The sequence below is a fragment of the Amphiura filiformis genome, chromosome 9 (genome assembly GCF_039555335.1).
Source record: "Amphiura filiformis chromosome 9, Afil_fr2py, whole genome shotgun sequence".
NCBI lineage: Eukaryota > Metazoa > Echinodermata > Ophiuroidea > Amphilepidida > Amphiuridae > Amphiura > Amphiura filiformis.
Window position 1 is genome coordinate 44,702,753 of NC_092636.1, and position 21,167 is coordinate 44,723,919.

Consider the following 21,167-nt stretch of genomic DNA (forward strand, 5'->3'; position numbering starts at 1 on the left):
ATTAATTAAGACAATTAATCTCTAATTAAATCAATTGGGAATATAAGATCATATTTCTAATTATTGATCATGATTCTTCATTTCAATAGACACATATATATCCAAAAATCTCTGAAGTTATATTGTGGAAAATATGTGTAGAGTTAGAAAATCTTCATAACAATTATGTTTAATAAGCAATCTGCTTCTAACTCTGGATAATATAAGAATAATATAAATGTATCCTATCCACCAATATGAAATTAGTAAGTTAATTAAAACACATGAAATTAAACATGCAAAAATATCATATAATGTACCAAAACATTCAGGAATGTGTGCTAGAACTTTGTAACCTTTCTAACACAATAGAGGAACATCTTTTAGTGAATAGGCATTGTTACTGTTTATTGTGATAGATGCATCCACCCATATTAAAGCTCTTTGGATCAACATCCTCATCTATAGAAATGTGAGTGATGACAAACTCTCACGTTTTAAAGAACTTCTGGATCTTGTCCAATATAACAAGTAATAATGTTTGTCTTTTAGTTATTTTCTACAATATTTTATAGGAATATTGCAAATTATCAATAATAATAATAATAAGTGGATTTATAAAACACACCTTACATTGAAAACACAGGTGCATACATATGAAAAAATAAGAAACAGAAGAACATAGCTAAAATATTAAACTACATCAAAAGCATATAAGAACACACCTATAATTTACATATTAAAGTCATTGCATATTATAATACAGTTTTAAGAAAATATATATGATAAAAACAACATGTCCAGCAAATATAATAACAAAAATTCATGTCACTTCAATAATTTGGGCCTTTATATGTCACAGGGTGTATGGATTTCAACTGGAATCGCCAATATGAAAGTCTTTGGCATGGAAATGAAGTTGACTTTAACGTTGAGTTATGGATCATAAGTTTTGTCATCTGTGCCCATTTGTTGATAAACTTGAACAAATTCTTCTGGATCAGGATGCTTTATTTTGATGTCAATCATGTATTCTTCTTTATTTACCTCTACATCAACGCTTGTATCAGTTGTCTGAAATAAATCAAACGGAAAAAACAAAGGCTTTTCACTACTGCTTTATCATTGGTGGGTTTGAGCTGTCAGCAGTTGCTTACATGGCGCCCTTGCTATATTGGTCAGCAGTTGCTGACATGGTCCCCACACTGACACTATATTAGCCTAGTTAAGCTGTCCGCAGTTACTGGCATGGGCCCCTCCCTCACTATATGGCCAAGTTGAGTTGTCAGCAGTTGCTGATATTGCCCCCTTGCTATATTGGCCTAGTTAGGTTGTCAGCAGTTGCTGACATGGGCCCCTCACTATATTGGCCAAGTTAAGTTGTCAGCAGTTGCCGATAGGGCCCCCTTGCTATATTGGCCTATGAGGCCCCTTACTTTTTACGATAGCAAGGAACAACATTATCTTTCTTCTGCACATACTCTTGCAAAATGTAGTGATTCAGATTGAGAAATGTTACCCCCTCCCTCAGAACACCCTCAGAAAAAGTTGGCTGGATGATACGGTGGGGCTTCCTCTAAAGGGTCTCTTGGGCTACTCTGCTGGTAGGGCCCTTTGCTGATTTTTATCCCAGTCAGAATTAGACAGTATTTGGAAAAATGTCAGTCTTCTCTGTACATGCTTATTTTTGTTTGATGTGTTTTGTCTCATGTGCCTAGTCTTGGTAAAGCGATTTTCGGAGTTCTTGTTTTCCAAATATATGTATAGTTTCTCAAGGTAACTCCTGACTCCTGAATGAAGCCAAGCCACCTGATTTTTAACAAAATAAATTCAAGGTCTTGACTGAGATTTAAGGTGATGTTTTATTTTTTTTAATCTGGGGAAGTTTAAACCTTTGAATCCATGTAAAACCAACATGTATAAGCAGAAAAATATTACTTGTAAAAGTTTTGCATTCTTAATGAAGTTATTGACAACAAGTTATTAACTTACCATATATACTATCGACAAATAATGTTGCAACAACACCACAAGCAAATGTGTGCATATGAAAAGTAGCAACAGACCCATATGCATCTATCAGGTAGCCTCCCATCAGGTAACCAATGGCATTACCAAGTCCAAGATATAAAGCATTAAGAAGAGACGCTAATGATGTGCGGAATTCCTGAGGAATTACTAGACTGAGATAGGATAAAGCCGTATTCCATGTCAGCAGAAAGGTTAGACCTGTTGCAAGATGGGATTGAGGAAAAAAGTGTTTTAGATCAGGATTGGATAAATCAAATAACTTTGGAAACCCTTATAATTCTGTATTTGTTAAAATTATGGGTTTTTTTTTTCACCCTGGTCATCTGGTGATGCAGAAGATGATAGGCCTAATATTAAAGTACAACACCAACTGCTATGTATGTAGCCATGAATATTATTGCAAACAGCCTCTGCGTTTCATATCAGGGCTGTCAACTTTTGGAATTGCTTGGCGTGAGAATTTACTAAATACAGCTATTGGCATGAGATTTACTACTTTGGCATGAGATTATGCTACCTTGGCGTGAGACCATGAGAAAGTGCCTGAATGCGTGAGTCTCACGCCCAATGTGTGAGAGTTGACAGCCCTGTATTATATTTGAGCTGCAATTTCACTCTACATGTATAAAGTTTAAAAATAAAATCTTTTAGTCTTCTTCTCATGATTCAGAAGCTACTGAGGCAGTTTGATACAACAGAACTTAGTGATAACACTTAAATCATCTTCTGCCTGCCAAGAACACTAGAAATCAGCATTTTCAATGGCCATTGGACACTTATACTGAAATAATACGGATACTCATCAATTATAACGTAAAATTGGCACAATATATTTTGTCAGTTTTCAATATTTTAATGTCACACAGGTCTTTAAGTCTAAAGTGCAGTGAACCCTTTGCAGCTAAATGAAGTTATATACTTCATTAATATATTCTTGTTCATTGATTGGTTAAAAGTGGATCACATGACCAAAAACAGTTCTACCATCAGGCTAGTACTCCTATCCGTAAATAGTACCTCTAAGCCGTAAATAGTATTTGCAATGTACCGGATGAACGTAATAGTACCTCCAAGCCGTAAATAGTACTTTTGACCATGCCTTCCGCATGCGCGCATTTGATGCGACAGAACAGTTCACGCACGCGAAACTGCCGTAGCGTGATTTCGCGTTGCTGTAATTGGTTAGCCCGATTTTACCCTATTCGATTGTGTCTTGAAGGGCAGAATATAGGTTGTGCTTAAATTGGTCGTGCTGTTCACTCAGGATAGAAGCTGGAGAGTCAAAACTTCAAATAATTATCTTTTAACCAATCAATGAACAAAGAACATATTAATGAAGTATATAAAAAAATATATCTTTTTTGCCTTTATTCGAAGTTCTGGATAAAACTATGGTCCCTCGTTGAGATCATCATTAACTGTTGATCTCAACTAGTACTCAGGCCCATAGTTTGAACCAGAACCTCTCATGGCAGTATATATTTGTACACTATACTGTGATTGGTGCAGGTGCAGCGCCAGAGCCATAAGGTGCAGGTGAAGAACTAAGCAAAGTTGACAAAACAAGAAGAAACCGAGGGTGCGTTAAAAAGGTTCACATAACGTGACAGGTAAATGTGCATGCAAAATGACAAAGGCTTATTCAGTGATCCCAGCGAAAGTATAAACATTAAATCAAATTTAAAAGAGGCAACACTATTAATATGAAGTAGTCTGTCAGAAGAAGAACACTGACTATGAAGTAGTTTAACAGAAGAGGCAACACTTATGAAGTAGTTTTTCAGAAGAGGCAACACTGACTATGAAGTAGTTTGACAAAGGAGGCTACACTATTAATATAATGTAGGTTGTCAAAAGAGGCAACACTAATTATGAAGAAGTTTGTCAGAAGAAGCAACACTATAAATATGAAATATTTTTCGGAAGATGCAACACTATCAAGTAGTTATGAAGTTATGAAGTACAGAAGTTATGAAGTTATGAAGTACAGAAGAGGCAACACTGACTATGAAGTAGTTTGGCAAAGCAGGTAACACTATGAATATAATATAGTTTATCAGAAGAGGCAACACAAATTATGAAGTAGCTTGCCAGAGGAGGTAACACTATAACTATGAAGTATTTTGTCAGAAGAGGCAACACTATGAAGTAGATTGTCAGGTTAAGTAGTGTCAGGTTGTCAGAAGAGTCAACACTGACTATGCAGTAGATTGCTAAAGGAGGTAACACTGATTATAATGTAGTTTATCAGAAGAGGCAGCACACACTTTTTTGTCAGAAGAGGTAGCACAAACTGTCAGAAGCGGGAACACTGAAGTAGTTTATGAGAAGAGGCAACACTAACTATGAAGTAGTTTGTCAGAAGAGGCAACACTATCAAGTACTTTGTCAGAAGAGACAACACTATAACTATGAAGTATTTTGTTAGAAGAGGCAACACTAAGTATGAAGAAGTTTGTCAGAAGAGGCAACACGAACTGTGAAGTAGTTTGTCAAAAGAGGCAACACTTATGAAGTACAGAAGAGGCAACACTGACTATGAAGTAGATTGTCAGGTTAAGTAGTGTCAGGTTGTCAGAAGAGTCAACACTGACTATGCAGTAGATTGCTAAAGGAGGTAACACTGATTATAATGTAGTTTATCAGAAGAGGCAGCACACACTTTTTTGTCAGAAGAGGTAGCACAAACTGTCAGAAGCGGGAACACTGAAGTAGTTTATGAGAAGAGGCAACACTAACTATGAATTAGTTTGTCAGAAGAGGCAACACTATCAAGTACTTTGTCAGAAGAGACAACACTATAACTATGAAGTATTTTGTTAGAAGAGGCAACACTAAGTATGAAGAAGTTTGTCAGAAGAGGCAACACGAACTGTGAAGTAGTTTGTCAAAAGAGGCAACACTTATGAAGTACAGAAGAGGCAACACTGACTATGAAGTAGTTTGGCAAAGCAGGTAACACTATGAATATAATATAGTTTATCAGAAGAGGCAACACAAATTATGAAGTAGCTTGCCAGAGGAGGTAACACTATAACTATGAAGTATTTTGTCAGAAGAGGCAACACTATGAAGTAGATTGTCAGAAGTAGTGTCAGGTTGTCAGAAGAGTCAACACTGACTATGCAGTAGATTGCTAAAGGAGGTAACACTGATTATAATGTAGTTTATCAGAAGAGGCAGCACACACTTTTTTGTCAGAAGAGGTAGCACAAACTGTCAGAAGCGGGAACACTGAAGTAGTTTATGAGAAGAGGCAACACTAACTATGAAGTAGTTTGTCAGAAGAGGCAACACTATGAAATATTTTGTCAGAAGAGGCACCACTAGTCATCTAAGTCATGCATAAGCGGAGATAAATAATGGTTGCGGGACATTGACCAACCCTCGTATAACTATGAAGAAGTTTGTCAAAAGAGACAACACCAACTATGAAGTAGTTTGTCAGAAGAGGCAACACTAACTATGAAATAATTTGTTAGAAGAGGCAACGCTAAATATCAGAAGAGGCAACCCTAACTGAAATAGTTTGTCAGAAGGGGCAACACAACTATGGAGTACGTTTGTCAAAAGAAGCAACGCTAACTATGAAGTAGTTTTGTTAGAAGGGGCAATACTAACTAAGAAGTATTATATCAGAAGAGGCAGCACTGTATAATTTGTCAGAAGAGGCAACACTAACTATGAAGTAGTTTGTTAGAAGAGGCAACACTTAACAATGAAGTAGTTTTTTTGTCAGAAGAGGCAACATTAACTATGAAGTACGTTTATCAGAAGAGGCAACACTAACTATGAAGTATTTTGTTGGAAGAGGCAACACTTAACAATGAAGTAGTTTTTTGTCAGAAGAGGCAACATTAACTATGAAGTACGTTTATCAGAAGAGGCAACACTAACTATGAAGTAGTTTGTCAGAAGAGGCAACACTATGAAGTATTTTGTCAGAAGAGGCACCACTAGTCATCTAAGTCATGCATGAGCGGAGATAAATAATGGTTGCGGGACATTATTGACCAACCTTCGTATAACTATGAAGAAGTTTGTCAAAAGAGACAACACTAACTATGAAGTAGTTTGTCAGAAGAGGCAACACTATGAAGTATTTTGTCAGAAGAGGCACCACTAGTCATCTAAGTCATGCATGAGCGGAGATAAATAATGGTTGCGGGACATTATTGACCAACCTTCGTATAACTATGAAGAAGTTTGTCAAAAGAGACAACACTAACTATGAAGTAGTTTGTCAGAAGAGGCAACACTATGAAGTATTTTGTCAGAAGAGGCACCACTAGTCATCTAAGTCATGCATGAGCGGAGATAAATAATGGTTGCGGGACATTATTGACCAACCCTCGTATAACTATGAAGAAGTTTGTCAAAAGAGACAACACTAACTATGAAGTAGTTTGTCAGATAGGTTATCCAAAGAGGCAAAAGTACAACGTATTTTGTCAGAAGAGACAACATCAGCTATGAAGTAGTGTTCCAGATAGATTGTCAGAAGAGGCAACATTATGAAGTATTTTGTCTGAAGACCACCACTAACTATGAAGTAGATTGTCAGAAGAGGCAACTCTAAATATGAAGTAGTTTGTCAAATAGATTGCTAGAAGAGGTAACACTATGAGGTATTTTGTCAAGAGGCAACTAACTATAATGTAGTGTGTCAGGTTGTCAGAAGAGTCAACATTGACTATGAAGTAGTTTGGCAAAGGAGGTAACACTGTCAATATAATGTAGTTTGTCAGAAGAGGCAAAACTAACTATGAAATAGCGTGCCAGAAAAGGTAACACTATAACTATGAAGTATTTTGTAAGAAGAGGTAGCACTAACTGTGAAGTAGTTTGTCAGAAGGGGAACACTAACTATGAAGTAGTTCATGAGAAGAGGCAACACTAACTATGAAGTAGTTTGTCAGAAGAAGCAACACTATAACAATGAAGTATTTTGTCAGAAGAAGCAACACTATGAAATAGTTTGTCAGAAGAGGCAACACTAAGTATGAAGATTTGTCAAAAGAGGCAACACTAAATTGCTAGATTGCTAGAAGAGGTAACACTATGAGGTATTTTGTCAAGAGGCAACTCTAACTATAATGTAGTGTGTCAGGTTGTCAGAAGAGTCAACATTGACTATGAAGTAGTTTGGCAAAGGAGGTAACACTGTCAATATAATGTAGTTTGTCAGAAGAGGCAAAACTAACTATGAAATAGCGTGCCAGAAAAGGTAACACTATAACTATGAAGTATTTTGTAAGAAGAGGTAGCACTAACTGCGAAGTAGTTTGTCAGAAGGGGGAACACTAACTATGAAGTAGTTCATGAGAAGAGGCAACACTAACTATGAAGTAGTTTGTCAGAAGAAGCAACACTATAACAATGAAGTATTTTGTCAGAAGAGGCAACACTATGAAATAGTTTGTCAGAAGAGGCAACACTAAGTATGAAGATTTGTCAAAAGAGGCAACACTAAATATAAAGAAGTTTGGTAGGTTGTCAGAATAGTCAACACTAACTATGCAACTATGGTATATCTCCGCTCATGCATGACTTGGATGACTGTTACTTACGCTAAATACAAGTTTGTACTTTTGTCTTTCAAAACAAATATGTATTAGCGATGCTGAATACTTGATTACGTAATGACATTAGCATAAACACAATAGTGTATGGACACTGCCTGATTTATGGTGAAAAATAGTCAAGAAAATCTCGCGCCAAATTGAGGTATTGTTACATAATTCGAAATATCGAATATATATTAACGATGGAAAACGTATCATGTTTGGTATCCAAATATTTTAACTACATTTAACATAATTATTATTACTTTCGCATCCAAACAGCAACACACATTGACCACATTCAACATTGAATTGGCCCTCCTCCACCTCCCTTTGCGTAAGCCACTTAGTAGTTTGCAAAAGAACTAACACTAACTATGAAGTAGTTTGTTAGAAGAGGCAGCACTAACTATGAAGTAGTTTTAGGGGTGTAGCAAGCGGGGGACAGGGTGGACGAAGTCCATGGGCCCCGAGGGTTCAGGGGCCCCCGAGCACAAAAGCGAAACTTAATGATAATGGAGAACAGGGCCGGATTTACCATTGAGCCAGATGGGCCCGGGTCCATGTTTTTAGCCAAAATAGAGCAAAATTGTAAAATTTTCTAAATTAGCAAAATTCATGATGATCTGGGGCGAAAATAGTCTGAAATTGATTTTTTTTTCGCGTGCTTTGCGCGCAAATGTCATAAATATAGTAACATCGAAACAAAATATGTATTAGTCCCCTGCATATTATACTTAAACCAAAACTTGGCCACTTACTTTAGTGCACATGCCTTCCTCGGCACGTGAGTTCGGGGCCTCCAAATTTTGGCCTGGCCCAGGCCCCCACAAGGTAAATCCCGCCCTGGTTCAAAGGGCCCGTATTGCTCCTTGTCCATAGGCCCTCGATGCTCTTGATACGCCCCTTAGTAGTTTGTTAGAAGAGGCAACACTAACTATGAAGTACGTTTGTCAGAAGAAGCAACACTAACTATGAAGTAGTTTTGTCAGAAGAGGCAACACTAAGGGGTGGTGCAATAATTATGTGTACCCCAGGGTGGTGAATTCTCAAAATGGTCTGCCAAAATCGCTTGCCCCCCCCTCTGGCCATGCCAAAAATCTTTGCCCCCCCCTTACACAGCTAGATTTTTGGGAACCTGAATTTAAAACCTTAAATTGTCTTATTATTCTAATGCGAGCGCAGCGAGCAGGAAATTTTGCATATTTGAACGTGTTCCTAACATTTTTCTACACCTTTTTAGGGCGTAATATTGAAACGGTGCCCAAAATATCTGTGCTAAAAATCGCTTGCCACCCCCTTTCGACCTCCCAAAATCCGCCTGAACCCCCCCTTACGACCTGCCTAAAAATGCTTGCCCCCCCCTTTGGCCTGCCCAAAATCTTTGCCCCTATAATTCACCACCCCAGGTACACATAATTATTGCACCACCCCTAACTATGAAGTATATACCCAGCAAACACAAAACGTTTTCGACATCATTCGCAAAAGGTTATAAAAAGTTGTCAGAAAACGTTTAAATGTCGGGTTATATAAAGGGTATATTAAGGGTATAAAACGTTTTCATAACATTAAAAATCATTTTTTGATAATCTACTGCTCAGCAAACAAAAATGTTTTACAGAAAACGTTTAAATGTCGGGTTATATAAAGGGTATAAAAACGTTTTAATAACATTCCAAAAACATTTTTGAAAACTTGATACAAAACATTCTAAACAGAATGTTATTTTGGGGTTGAAAAAATATTTTGTGAAAATGTTTGCCCAAAATATTTGCAATAACGTTTTAAAAACGTTTTCATAACCTTTATATAACCCGACATTTAAATGTTATTAAAACGTTTTGGAAAAAAAAACATTTTAAGAACATTTCTGTGTTTGCTGCGTGCAAATATTTTAACAGAATTTTATTTAAGTGTTGACAAAATATTTGGCAAAAAATGTTTGCAAAAATAGTTTACAATAACATTTTTGAAAACATTTTAAAAATATTGTTGTAGTGTGTTTTCATACAAAACGTTTTAAAACGTTTTCATGACCTTTATATAACCCGACATTTTAATGTTATTAAGACGTTTTTGTGTAAACCAAAAGCCAAAATATAACTTTTTTTAAACGTTTTTAAAACGTTTTGTGTTTGCTGGGTAGTTTGTCAGAAGAGGTAATACTAACTATGAAGTAGTTTGTTAGAAGAGGCAACACTAACTATGAAATAGTTTGTTAGAAGAGGCAACGCTGACTATGAAGTACGTTTGTCAGAAGGGGCAACACTAACTATGAAGTACGTTTGTCAGAAGGACAACACTAACTATGAAGTAGTTTGTTAGAAGAGACAACGCTAACTATGAAGTACGTTTGTCAGAAGGGGAACACTAACTATGAAATAATTTATCAGAAGAGGCAACCCTAACTGAAATAGTTTGTCAGAAGGGCAACACAACTATGGAGTACGTTTGTCAAAAGAAGCAACACTAACTATGAAGTAGTTTTGTTAGAAGGGCAATACTAACTAAGAAGTATTATATCAGAAGAGGCAGCACTGTATAGTTTGTCAGAAGAGGCAACACTAACTATGAAGTAGTTTGTTAGAAGAGGCAACACTTAACAATGAAGTAGTTTTTTGTCAGAAGAGGCAACATTAACTATGAAGTACGTTTATCAGAAGAGGCAACACTAACTATGAAGTAGTTTTGTCAGAAGAGACAGCACTAACTATGAAGTACGTTTGTCAGAAGACACAACACTAACTATGAAGTAGTTCGCTTCCTAATATCCACCACGGTTGTTTGATGTATGCATAAATTATGAATCGGAACAAGGTAAATCCCGCCCTGGTTCAAAGGGCCCGTATTGCTCCTTGTCCATAGGCCCCCCAGCAAACACAAAACGTTTTCGACATCATTCGCAAAAGGTTATAAAAGGTTGTCAGAAAACGTTTAAATGTCGGGTTATATAAAGGGTATATTAAGAGTATAAAACGTTTTTATAAACTTAAAAAATATTTTTTGATAATCTACTGCTCAGCAAACAAAAATGTTTTACAGAAAACGTTTAAATGTCGGGTTATATAAAGGGTATAAAAACGTTTTAATAACATTCCTAAAACATTCTTGAAAACTTGATACAAAACATTCTAAACAAAATGGTATTTTGGGGTTGAAAAAATATTTTGCGAAAAATGTTTGCCCAAAATATTTTCAATAACGTTTTAAAAGCGTTTTCATGACCTTTATATAACCCGACATTTAAATGTTATTAAAAGGTTTTGAAAAACACATTTTAAGAACATTTATGTGTTTGCTGGGTTCAAATATTTTAACATAATGTTATTTAAGTATTGACACAATATTTGGCAAAAATGTTTGCAAAAATAATTTAAAATAATATTTTTTGAAAACATTTAAAAATATTTTTGTAGTGTGTTTTCATACAAAACGTTTTAAAACGTTATCATGACCTTTATATAACCCGACATTTTAATGTTATTAAAACGTTTTTACCTAAACCAAAAGCCAAAATATAACTTATTAAAAACGTTTATAAAACGTTTTTGTGTTTGCTGGGCCTCGATGCTCTTGATACGCCCCTTAGTAGTTTGTTAGAAGAGGCAACACTAACTATGAAGTACGTTTGTCAGAAGAAGCAACACTAACTATGAAGTAGTTTTGTCAGAAGAGGCAACACTAAGGGTGGTGCAATAATTATGTGTACCCCAGGGTGGTGAATTCTCAAAATGGTCTGCCAAAAATCGCTTGCCCCCCCCTGGCCGTGCCAAAAATCTTAGCCCCCCCTACACAGCTAGATTTTTGGGAACCTGAATTTAAAACCTTAAATTGTCTTATTATTATAATGCGAAAAGCAGCTGAGCAGGAAATTTTGCATATTTGAACGTGTTCCTAACATTTTTTCAACACCTTTTTAGGGCGTAATATTGAAACGGTGCCCAAAATATCTGTGCCCAAAATCGCTTGCCACCCCTTTCAACCTCCCAAAATCGCCTGAACCCCCCCCTTACGACCTGCCTAAAAATGCTTGCCCCCCCCCCTTTGGCCTGCCCAAAAATCTTTGCCCCCTATAATTCACCACCCCGGGGTACACATAATTATTGCACCACCCCTAACTATGAAGTATATAGTTTGTCAGAAGAGGTAATACTAACTATGACATTACTCGTTGACTGCCGATAAAACGCCCAATAAAGACTTAGTCACCGGACCGCGCCGGCCAGTTAAAGTACATGCCCTATCACACCACTCCACACCATACATAAATTCTCCCAGTCACATTTCCCAAATATGAAATTAAAAAAGTCAAATTTTAATTTACTTTTTTAAAGTTTGGCAGAGGCGGGTTCGAACTCACGGCGCAACGCTTAGTACTCTGTGAGCCTAGCGCCTTAGACCACTCGGCCACTTGTCTTGTTGTTATTCATTTGAAACTTATTTAAAAATATAATCGCTACCACGTGACAAGCAAAGACAGAAAACGTATTATATTTTGGAATTTTATCATTAATGTGTATTATAATAGAGCTACCATTTATATTGTTGAATTCTCAAGCGCATCATTTCGAATTGGGTTTTTATTCCTAAAGCCCGATACTGACTCCACCTGTACATTTTAATTTCATCGCGGGATGCTGAGATGTTTGAAAAGCATCGCAGCATCGCATACCGCTGCGAAGTGGAGTCAGGATCGGGCTTAATTCGAACCACCAGCATCCATGGTTCAATGTAGAGAGTCTTTCCTATTCAGAGGAAATATTGCAATTACACACCTTATTGCCTTTTAACAATAACCAATGACACTAGCACGTAATTCCAGTCAAGCACCAATCTTTAATCCTATTGTTGAAGAGGATAATAAGCTTATACTTATGTATAGCATTCGTAAAAAAGCTTAAGTCTTTGTTTGCTTTTTGGTTAAGTCCTGTTCAAGTGGTGGATTAACCAACAATTAACAATGAGAGTACATTCCTGAACCTCGTTCAGTTGGCGATGATTTGAAGTGACCGCCAATTATGACCATTTGATATTTAATAGGGGCCTACCAGCAATGTGGAAAAAAAGAAATGATGTAGTGCCAAAAATGTACCCTTTTACGGAAGGAGCAAAGTTTAACAAGTTACAACTCCGCTTCTGCAGTACGAATGTCAGCGGCGAATGTCAGGTTATTATTTCCCAGTCTTGAAAAAAATTGCAGGCAGAGGTGGGAATCGATCTCGGTACCTCCCGGTTAAAAAGCACTGTGCAAAACCACTAAGCCAACTAAATATCTGTCGTGAGATGCTTGACATTAATCTTTGATATTGCTGAATGGAACAAATCGCGGAATTAAATCAGTAATAAAAGAAGTAGATTCTTATTTAGCGGCCAAATTGGATAAAAGGGGAAATATTTGTCCCTGCTCTAAAGAAAATATAGTAATATAGGTTAGAAAATTATCAAATAAATTTAAATTAAAAATTGAGACTTTATATTTATTTATTTCACAAGGCGGCATTTTCACAGACAAACACTGTATACGCTAAAAACTCGACCCTCATTACTAGATGATGGCATAGCTCAGTGTTAGAGCATCAGACTGGTAATGTCAATATCGTTGGTTCGAATCCGCCTGCCAGCAATGGTTATTATGATTTTAATGCTACGCTACAATTTGTTCAATTTTTTTTCATTTATTCATTCATTCATTCATTCATTCATTCATTCATTCAGTACAGGAAAGCCATTGAACAGTGTAGCGGCTCGTTCGAGCATATCTATAGACGAGTCCCTCGCCTTTGTTGATAAACAGTGATGTCAAGTGGTCTATAGAGGCCCTGCATGAAATTATCGATTGGCTCCAAACAAAGGATTTGAGCCGGTGTCCTTCACCGTAGTTATGGCGGAGTGCAGTCCATTCAATCAAATGTTGTCATCAACCTATTTGATTGCAATCATGCTTTTGTTGAATGCATTTGAGTAGTCCGCCATATTTACGGGATGATATGTCACATGTAAGGCCTCTATTCTCCAAATTCATTTCCTAATGTATGTGAGAATGATACAATAATGACATGATGAACATAGTCATTGATGCATCAGTTTTAAAATAGACTAGGCGGTTACCATATTTGGCGGTTCTCGGCTGGGCGCGATTACCAGGCTGATGGTGACATGTCCATATGACAGTTTTACTAATTTGACCTCAAAATGACCTTCCAAAAATTTGGCTCTAAATGTTGACTGTACCAACCAAGTTTCATGCCCATATGACAGTTTTTAGTCATTTGACCTCAGATGACCCCTGGGTGACCTTGGATGACCCCAAAATGATCTAAACTTATAACTCTAAATGTTGACTGTACCCACCAAGTTTCATGCCCATATATGAGTTTTTACTAATTTGACCTCAGATGACCCGTGGTGACCTTGGATGACCCCAAAATGACCTTCAAAAATGTTGTTTTAAATGTTGACTGTACCTACCAAGTTTCATGCCCATACGACACTTTTTAGTAATTTGACCTCAGATGACCCCTGGGAGCGGACCCGGTGTCAGATGACTTAAAAACGAACATAAACATCTTCTTGACAGGACAGAACTACACCCACCCACCGAGTTTGAGCCCCGTACGACCTAGTTTCATGCCCATATGACAGTTTTTAGTCATTTTACCTCAAATGACCCCTGGGAGGGGGGCCCGGGGTCGGATGACTTAACGAACATGAACATCTTCTTGCCAGGACAGAACTACACCCACCCACCGAGTTTGAGTCCCGTAGGACCTAGTTTCATGCCCATATGACAGTTTTTAGTCATTTGACCTCAAATGACCCCTTGGAGGGGCCCCGGGGTCGGATGACTTAACGAACATAAACTTCTTCTTGCCAGGACAGAACTACACCCACCCACCGAGTTTGAGCCCCGTACGACCTACGACGGCCTCACATTAGCAGTCACAGACAAAACCTAAATCTACAGAATATATCCATTACTCGTCTCGAAAGAGCTCAAAATAAATAACTTAGAAAATTTTCTTGATGTCCTTTAACATGTTTCCATAGTTAACCATCGTTAGCCATGGATATCTATGCTGTAGAACTGACCGGTGACTAAGTCCGATTTATTGGGACGTTTATCGACCATCAACGAGTAATGAAGTAGTTTGTTAGAAGAGGCAACACTAACTATAAAATACGTTTGTCAGAAGGGGCAACACTAACTATGAAGTACGTTTGTCAGAATGGGCAACACTAACTATGAAATAGTTTGTTAGAAGAGGCAACGCTAACTATGAAGTACGTTTGTCAGAAGGGGCAACACTAACTATGAAGTACGTTTGTCAGAAGGGCAACACTAACCATTAAGTAGTTTGTTAGAAGAGGCAACGCTAACTATGAAGTACGTTTGTCAGAAGGGGCAACACTAACTATGAAATAATTTATCAGAAGAGGCAACCCTAACTGAAATAGTTTGTCAGAAGGGGCAACACAACTATGGAGTACGTTTGTCAAAAGAAGCAACACTAACTATGAAGTAGTTTTGTTAGAAGGGCAATACTAACTAAGAAGTATTATATCAGAAGAGGCAGCACTGTATAGTTTGTCAGAAGAGGCAACACTAACTATTAAGTAGTTTGTTAGAAGAGGGCACACTTAACAAGGAAGGAGTTTTTTGTCAGAAGAGGCAACATTAACTATGAAGTAGTTTTGTCAGAAGAGACAGCACTAACTATGAAGTACGTTTGTCAGAAGACACAACACTAACTATGAAGTAGTTCGCTTCCTAATATCCACCACGGTTGTTTGATGTATGCATAAATTATGAATCGGAACAAGGTAAATCCTGCCCTGGTTCAAAGGGCCCGTATTGCTCCTTGTCCATAGGCCCTCGATGCTCTTGATACGCCCCTTAGTAGTTTGTTAGAAGAGGCAACACTAACTATGAAGTACGTTTGTCAGAAGAAGCAACACTAACTATGAAGTAGTAGTTTTGTCAGAAGAGGCAACACTAAGGGGTGGTGCAATAATTATGTGTACCCCAGGGTGGTGAATTCTCAAAATGGTCTGCCAAAATCGCTTGCCCCCCCCCCTCTGGCCGTCCAAAAAATCTTTGCCCCCCCTTACACAGCTAGATTTTTGGGAACCTGAATTTAAAACCTTAAATTGTCTTATTATTATAATGCGAGCGCAGCGAGCAGGAAATTTTGCATATTTGAACGTGTTCCTAACATTTTTCTACACCTTTTTAGGGCGTAATATTGAAACGGTGCCCAAAATATCTGTGCCAAAAATCGCTTGCCACCCCCTTTCAACCTCCCAAAAATCGCCTGAACCCCCCCTTACGACCTGCCTAAAAATGCTTGCCCCTCCCCCCTTTGGCCTGCCCAAAATCTTTGCCCCCTATAATTCACCACCCCGGGGTACACATAATTATTGCACCACCCCTAACTATGAAGTATATAGTTTGTCAGAAGAGGTAATACTAACTATGAAGTAGTTTGTTAGAAGAGGCAACACTAACTATAAAATACGTTTGTCAGAAGGGGCAACACTAACTATGAAGTACGTTTGTCAGAATGGGCAACACTAACTATGAAATAGTTTGTTAGAAGAGGCAACGCTAACTATGAAGTACGTTTGTCAGAAGGGGCAACACTAACTATGAAGTACGTTTGTGAGAAGGGCAACACTAACTATGAAGTAGTTTGTTAGAAGAGGCAACGCTAACTATGAAGTACGTTTGTCAGAAGGGGCAACACTAACTATGAAATAATTTATCAGAAGAGGCAACCCTAACTGAAATAGTTTGTCAGAAGGGGCAACACAACTATGGAGTACGTTTGTCAAAAGAAGCAACGCTAACTATGAAGTAGTTTTGTTAGAAGGGGCAATACTAACTAAGAAGTATTATATCAGAAGAGGCAGCACTGTATAGTTTGTCAGAAGAGGCAACACTAACTATGAAGTAGTTTGTTAGAAGAGGAACACTTAACAATGAAGTAGTTTTTTGTCAGAAGAGGCAACATTAACTATGAAGTACGTTTATCAGAAGAGGCAACACTAACTATGAAGTAGTTTTGTGAGAAGAGACAGCACTAACTATGAAGTACGTTTGTCAGAAGACACAACACTAACTATGAAGTAGTTCGCTTCCTAATATCCACCACGGTTGTTTGATGTATGCATAAATTATGAATCGGAATAGATAGGTCAAAATGCCTACTGTCATCAGTGGGAAATAACCAAACTGTCGCGTGGCTGCTCCCGTGACCAACCCCAGCAAAAATTCGGAAATACTGTGACATAGCGATGCCAATGCCATTATCAGTTCACTTGCACCTATTATGAAAAAAGGACAATTAAAGCGCTGTTAATAGGGCGCACCTTTATATTTCCATGCGGAAGAAAAAGTCCTTCCGCCCATTAATTAGATTAAATTAGATGAAAAATTAACTACTGTACTCTGGATAAAGGTAAAAATAAGATGCCCCCTCACCACCTGACCCATATTTTCACCCCCCCCCCTTCCCCGCCCCGGAAACCCAATAATTGGCCGCCCGGGCGTCAACAAATAGAAATGGACCATTTTTTCGAAATTTCATATTAAACTTTGCTCAATCTGGGGCGAACAGGTACAAAAGAAATCCTGCCTATATGAGCTTATATGGGCCTACCTACCTACAGTCTATAGAATCTTACCAATATTGTCCAAATGCCAGTAGAGATAACCTTGTACTGTTCCATTACACACACCAATAAAGGTCATCACTAGTAAAACCGCCATATTGGGAACGCTACAAAGTTGCAACAAGATGCCTTTTTCAAAACCTTTGGTTTCCTCTTTATTTTCCGCATGCCACTGAAATGAAAATGATTGGATGTAATAGTAACCTTCCCTTACTAATGGGGAAGCCAGAAATTTGCCAGAGAAGGGATCAAAAGAAAGGTAGCTTTAACTTTCAAGACTGAAGCAAAACCTTTGGGCCAAGTAAAAATAAAAATATGTTTCTCGTCCGGGTTTTTGAAAATTAGGAGGATGAGGGGCTTTTTATTTTCTATTTTTTATTGGAAAACGACGCTAAATACCTGTATTTGGCACTATATTTTGGGTATTCGACATACAGATTGATATCTGAGAAAAAGGAGGAGGCCCTTTTTATTCTATTGTTTTGAGAGGTAGGCCCCTCTAGTGATCACAAAACTCTTCTGCAATGATGTATTATGCATTTACAAAGACGTAAAATAAGTTTCAACTTCTGAAACATCTTTTTTCAACAAGTTATAACTGAAAGTTTACAAAATAAAAAGAAATTTGAAAAATCTTCAAAAAAGGAGGAGGGCGCGGACGAGAAACATGTATTTTTTTTTACTCGGCCTTGACGAAAATAAAATTGAATGAAAAGTACATAAAGGGCTTAGAAATCTTAAATATCAGGGTGGCAAGCATCCGGGGGCAGCCTCCCCTGGCCGCTCCCCGTTGCCCCCCCGGCCACTATGCCTTTACTGAAACCATGCCATATTCGGAAGGTGTTAAATTGAAGTAATGGTAATTTCATGAACAAAATCCTACCAAACTTACCTTATATGAGAAAAATGCCATTGATATAACTGCCCCAAGTGCAAAGCCGACGAACACTACAAACATTGGACGGAAATCGGTATTGGTGAACGTGATGCCGCATATATTAACGGACCCAGTGCTGATGGTCATCCACATTCCAAAGATGAGAGGGCTATTAAAAACAAGAACAGTTCTTTATGTGTTTTTTTTCTTTTCCCGCTACTAAAGAGGTAGTGGACAGTTGTGATGCTAGGGGGATTTCCCCAAAAACTTGTTCTCCTCCACCAGTTTCCCCCCATTCAGGACAAAACATATCACTGAAAACCCAATATTTGGAACCATAATCGCTTAATTTTAGGAACAATTTCCGATTTTCGTCCCCCTCAATTTCATTTTACCCCCACCCCCTCTCCGATTTGCTTTCTGGTGCCTGCACTGGCAGTGTAGTATAGAGATGAGGGGGTGGGGGGCGACACCGAGGATGGTTTTGCCGGATTGCCTGATGAAGCTAATACTGAAAAGCAGTGCCAGTGGCACAGCCAGGAATTTTTCATCAGGTGACAAAAGGAGGCAAGGCAGACAACTGTCAAGGTGGTAAAATTTGACGAAAATGTTACAAATTGGCTAAAAAGTATATATGGCTTAAAAATTTTAAATATCAGGACGGCCAGCATCCGGGGGGGGGGGCACTTCTCACAGGACTTCCCACCCCGGTTCCCACCGCCCCTTAGCTACACCACTGCTGAAAAGATATACTTACGCTAATCCCCACCCAAGTGACCCAAATGCTCTCTGTCTCCCATATTCAGCCATGTCTATATCCATTTCTTGTAGCGTATTCACAGATTCTGCATCGGCAATACTGTGTAATGGTACATACCCTAAACCAAACAAAGCGTAAGCTATTACGAAAATATAAACTATCCTACGAACGCTATCTGTGGTATATAACCAAGATTTATCTTCAAGAAAATCATCAGAATTTAGAAAGCCATATTTGGGTGACGATATCAATGTGGAAACATTTGCTGCACTTTCAGCAATGTTTGAATTAGTTTTCCGCACAGCCGTCGCTGAGATTAAACTGAAATTTGATTGCATCACAGTCAAATCGTCGTGGATTACCGTGCAAGATTTCTGTTGTGGTTTTGGATAAGCAATGCCCATAACAAAAGCCGATCCGATCCAAGCTGCTCCTCCCAAAACAACGGTTATTTTAGGACATTGCCATTTGTCTGTAAGAAACCCAGAAACAGGCTGAAATAAAGCTACTGCAACGGGCCTTGCCGCAGATACAATTCCAATTTGAGAAGCATTCATACCAAGCTGTTTGAAATATACACTCATAAATGGTGTGATAGACATTCCACTAAAAAAAAAAAAATAGAAAAGTTTGTAAGGCAACATTCGATGATTCATGTGAAATAACTCCATTACGGCAGTGGTTCTGGTTTTGGTCAAAAACTTCCCAACGCTTCATAACATGCTGAGTGTCATATGTAACTCCAGGACGAGAAAAGTATCTTCCAATCCACGTGTGATTATCATTTCTGGCAAGTGACTGTAAAAACACCAACACAATGAACCGTGAAACCGAAGTTGCGCACCGTAAATCACACTAATAATGTCATCAAAGAACCGTCCAACTGCAAGAAAGATTCCATAGAATCAATTGATCGTCTGTATAATAAAGCATGAAGTATTTTGCTAACTGAGATAGGTGATAAATTATTGTGCTATCTGAAATATATAGTTGACGAATTAGTGTGCTCTCTAGCTCGAGATACTCTAAAATACAGGTTTACATTTTACTATCTGACACTATCTTGCTGTATTTCAGCTAGAGCGCCATAGGTAGAAAACTCTGGGTTTTTTTCTGAGAACAATACAAAATATGCAATCTTTTCATGACTAGTGACGCGACCTTGCATTGATGGCCACCATTTCTATTCATATTCTATTAACCATATCCAATAAAGTGAGAGAGAATTGAAAGAGTATTCGTCACAACAGAAATTAACACAATAGAAATTAGCATCTCATGAATGCGCAACCAATCTTTAAAAATAAGAAAACCCACTTTTAGACGGGATGCGTCCGTGCCTGGTGCTCTCAGCAGTAGATAGTTGATCCATGAATTAGTGTGCTCTCAGCAGTAGATAGTTGATGAAGTATTGCAATACTTGTGCTATATGATATAGTTGACGAATTAATGTGCTCTCCGCTTTAGATAGTTGATGAATTATTGTGGTGTCTGAGATAGTTTTTTTGCAAGTTCTGTGCTCTCAGCAGTAGATAGTTGATGAATTATTGTGGTATCTGAGATAGTTTATGAAGTTATGTGCTCTCAGCAGTAGATAGTTGATGAAGTATTGTGCTATCTGAGATAGTTGACGAATTATTGTGCTCTCAGTAGTAGATAGTTGCTGAAGTATTGTGCTATCTGAGATAGTTGACGAATTATTGTGCTCTCAGCATGCAGCAGTAGACAGTTGATGAAGTATTGCGCTATCTGAGACAGTTGACGAATTAGTGTCCTCTCAGCAGTAGATAGTTGATAAAGTATTGTGCTAGCTGAGATAGTTGCGACGAATTAGTGTGCTGAGTATGATAGTTGATGAAGTATTGTGCTATCTGAGACAGTTGACGAATTAGTGTGCTATCAGCAGTAGATAGTTGATAGCACATGCCGTCACTTCAAAAGTAGAAAGCTGGCCAGGCCGCCCAGATATGTAGATCTATCTTTGCCAAACACCCAACAGCATGCATAACCAAACTTTTTAACTATAGATGGCAGTATTATTTTTCGCACAAATTCAGCAGGCGGCATAGGACACGCAACACGGACGTACGAGGCTGGCGAAGATACAGGGCTGACAGCCCCATTCACAATACACGGTTAGCGATTATAAATGGACAATTAACATACTTGCAGTGGGGTACTTTGCAGAACCCCAACGGTTTTAGAGTAAGATAATTTTGCTTTGACACCACATAACAAATTTAGAATTGTTTGTGAAGATTTCATGATTATGTGTTAATCC

At 38.0% G+C, this 21,167-nt stretch overlaps 1 protein-coding gene across 1 annotated transcript; it reads right to left on the minus strand.

Annotated features, from left to right (window-relative positions):
- Positions 1-1,045: 1,045 nt before the first annotated feature.
- LOC140160101 (major facilitator superfamily domain-containing protein 6-like) lies at positions 1,046-20,731 on the minus strand. The gene is made up of 6 exons (XM_072183378.1): positions 18,884-20,731; positions 18,142-18,295; positions 17,262-17,421; positions 16,698-16,901; positions 1,972-2,208; positions 1,046-1,053 (listed from the first exon to the last, which is right to left on the minus strand). The coding sequence occupies exons 1-6, from the start codon at positions 19,555-19,557 to the stop codon at positions 1,046-1,048; spliced, it is 1,437 nt and encodes a 478-aa protein (XP_072039479.1). The 5' UTR covers positions 19,558-20,731.
- Positions 20,732-21,167: the final 436 nt, after the last annotated feature.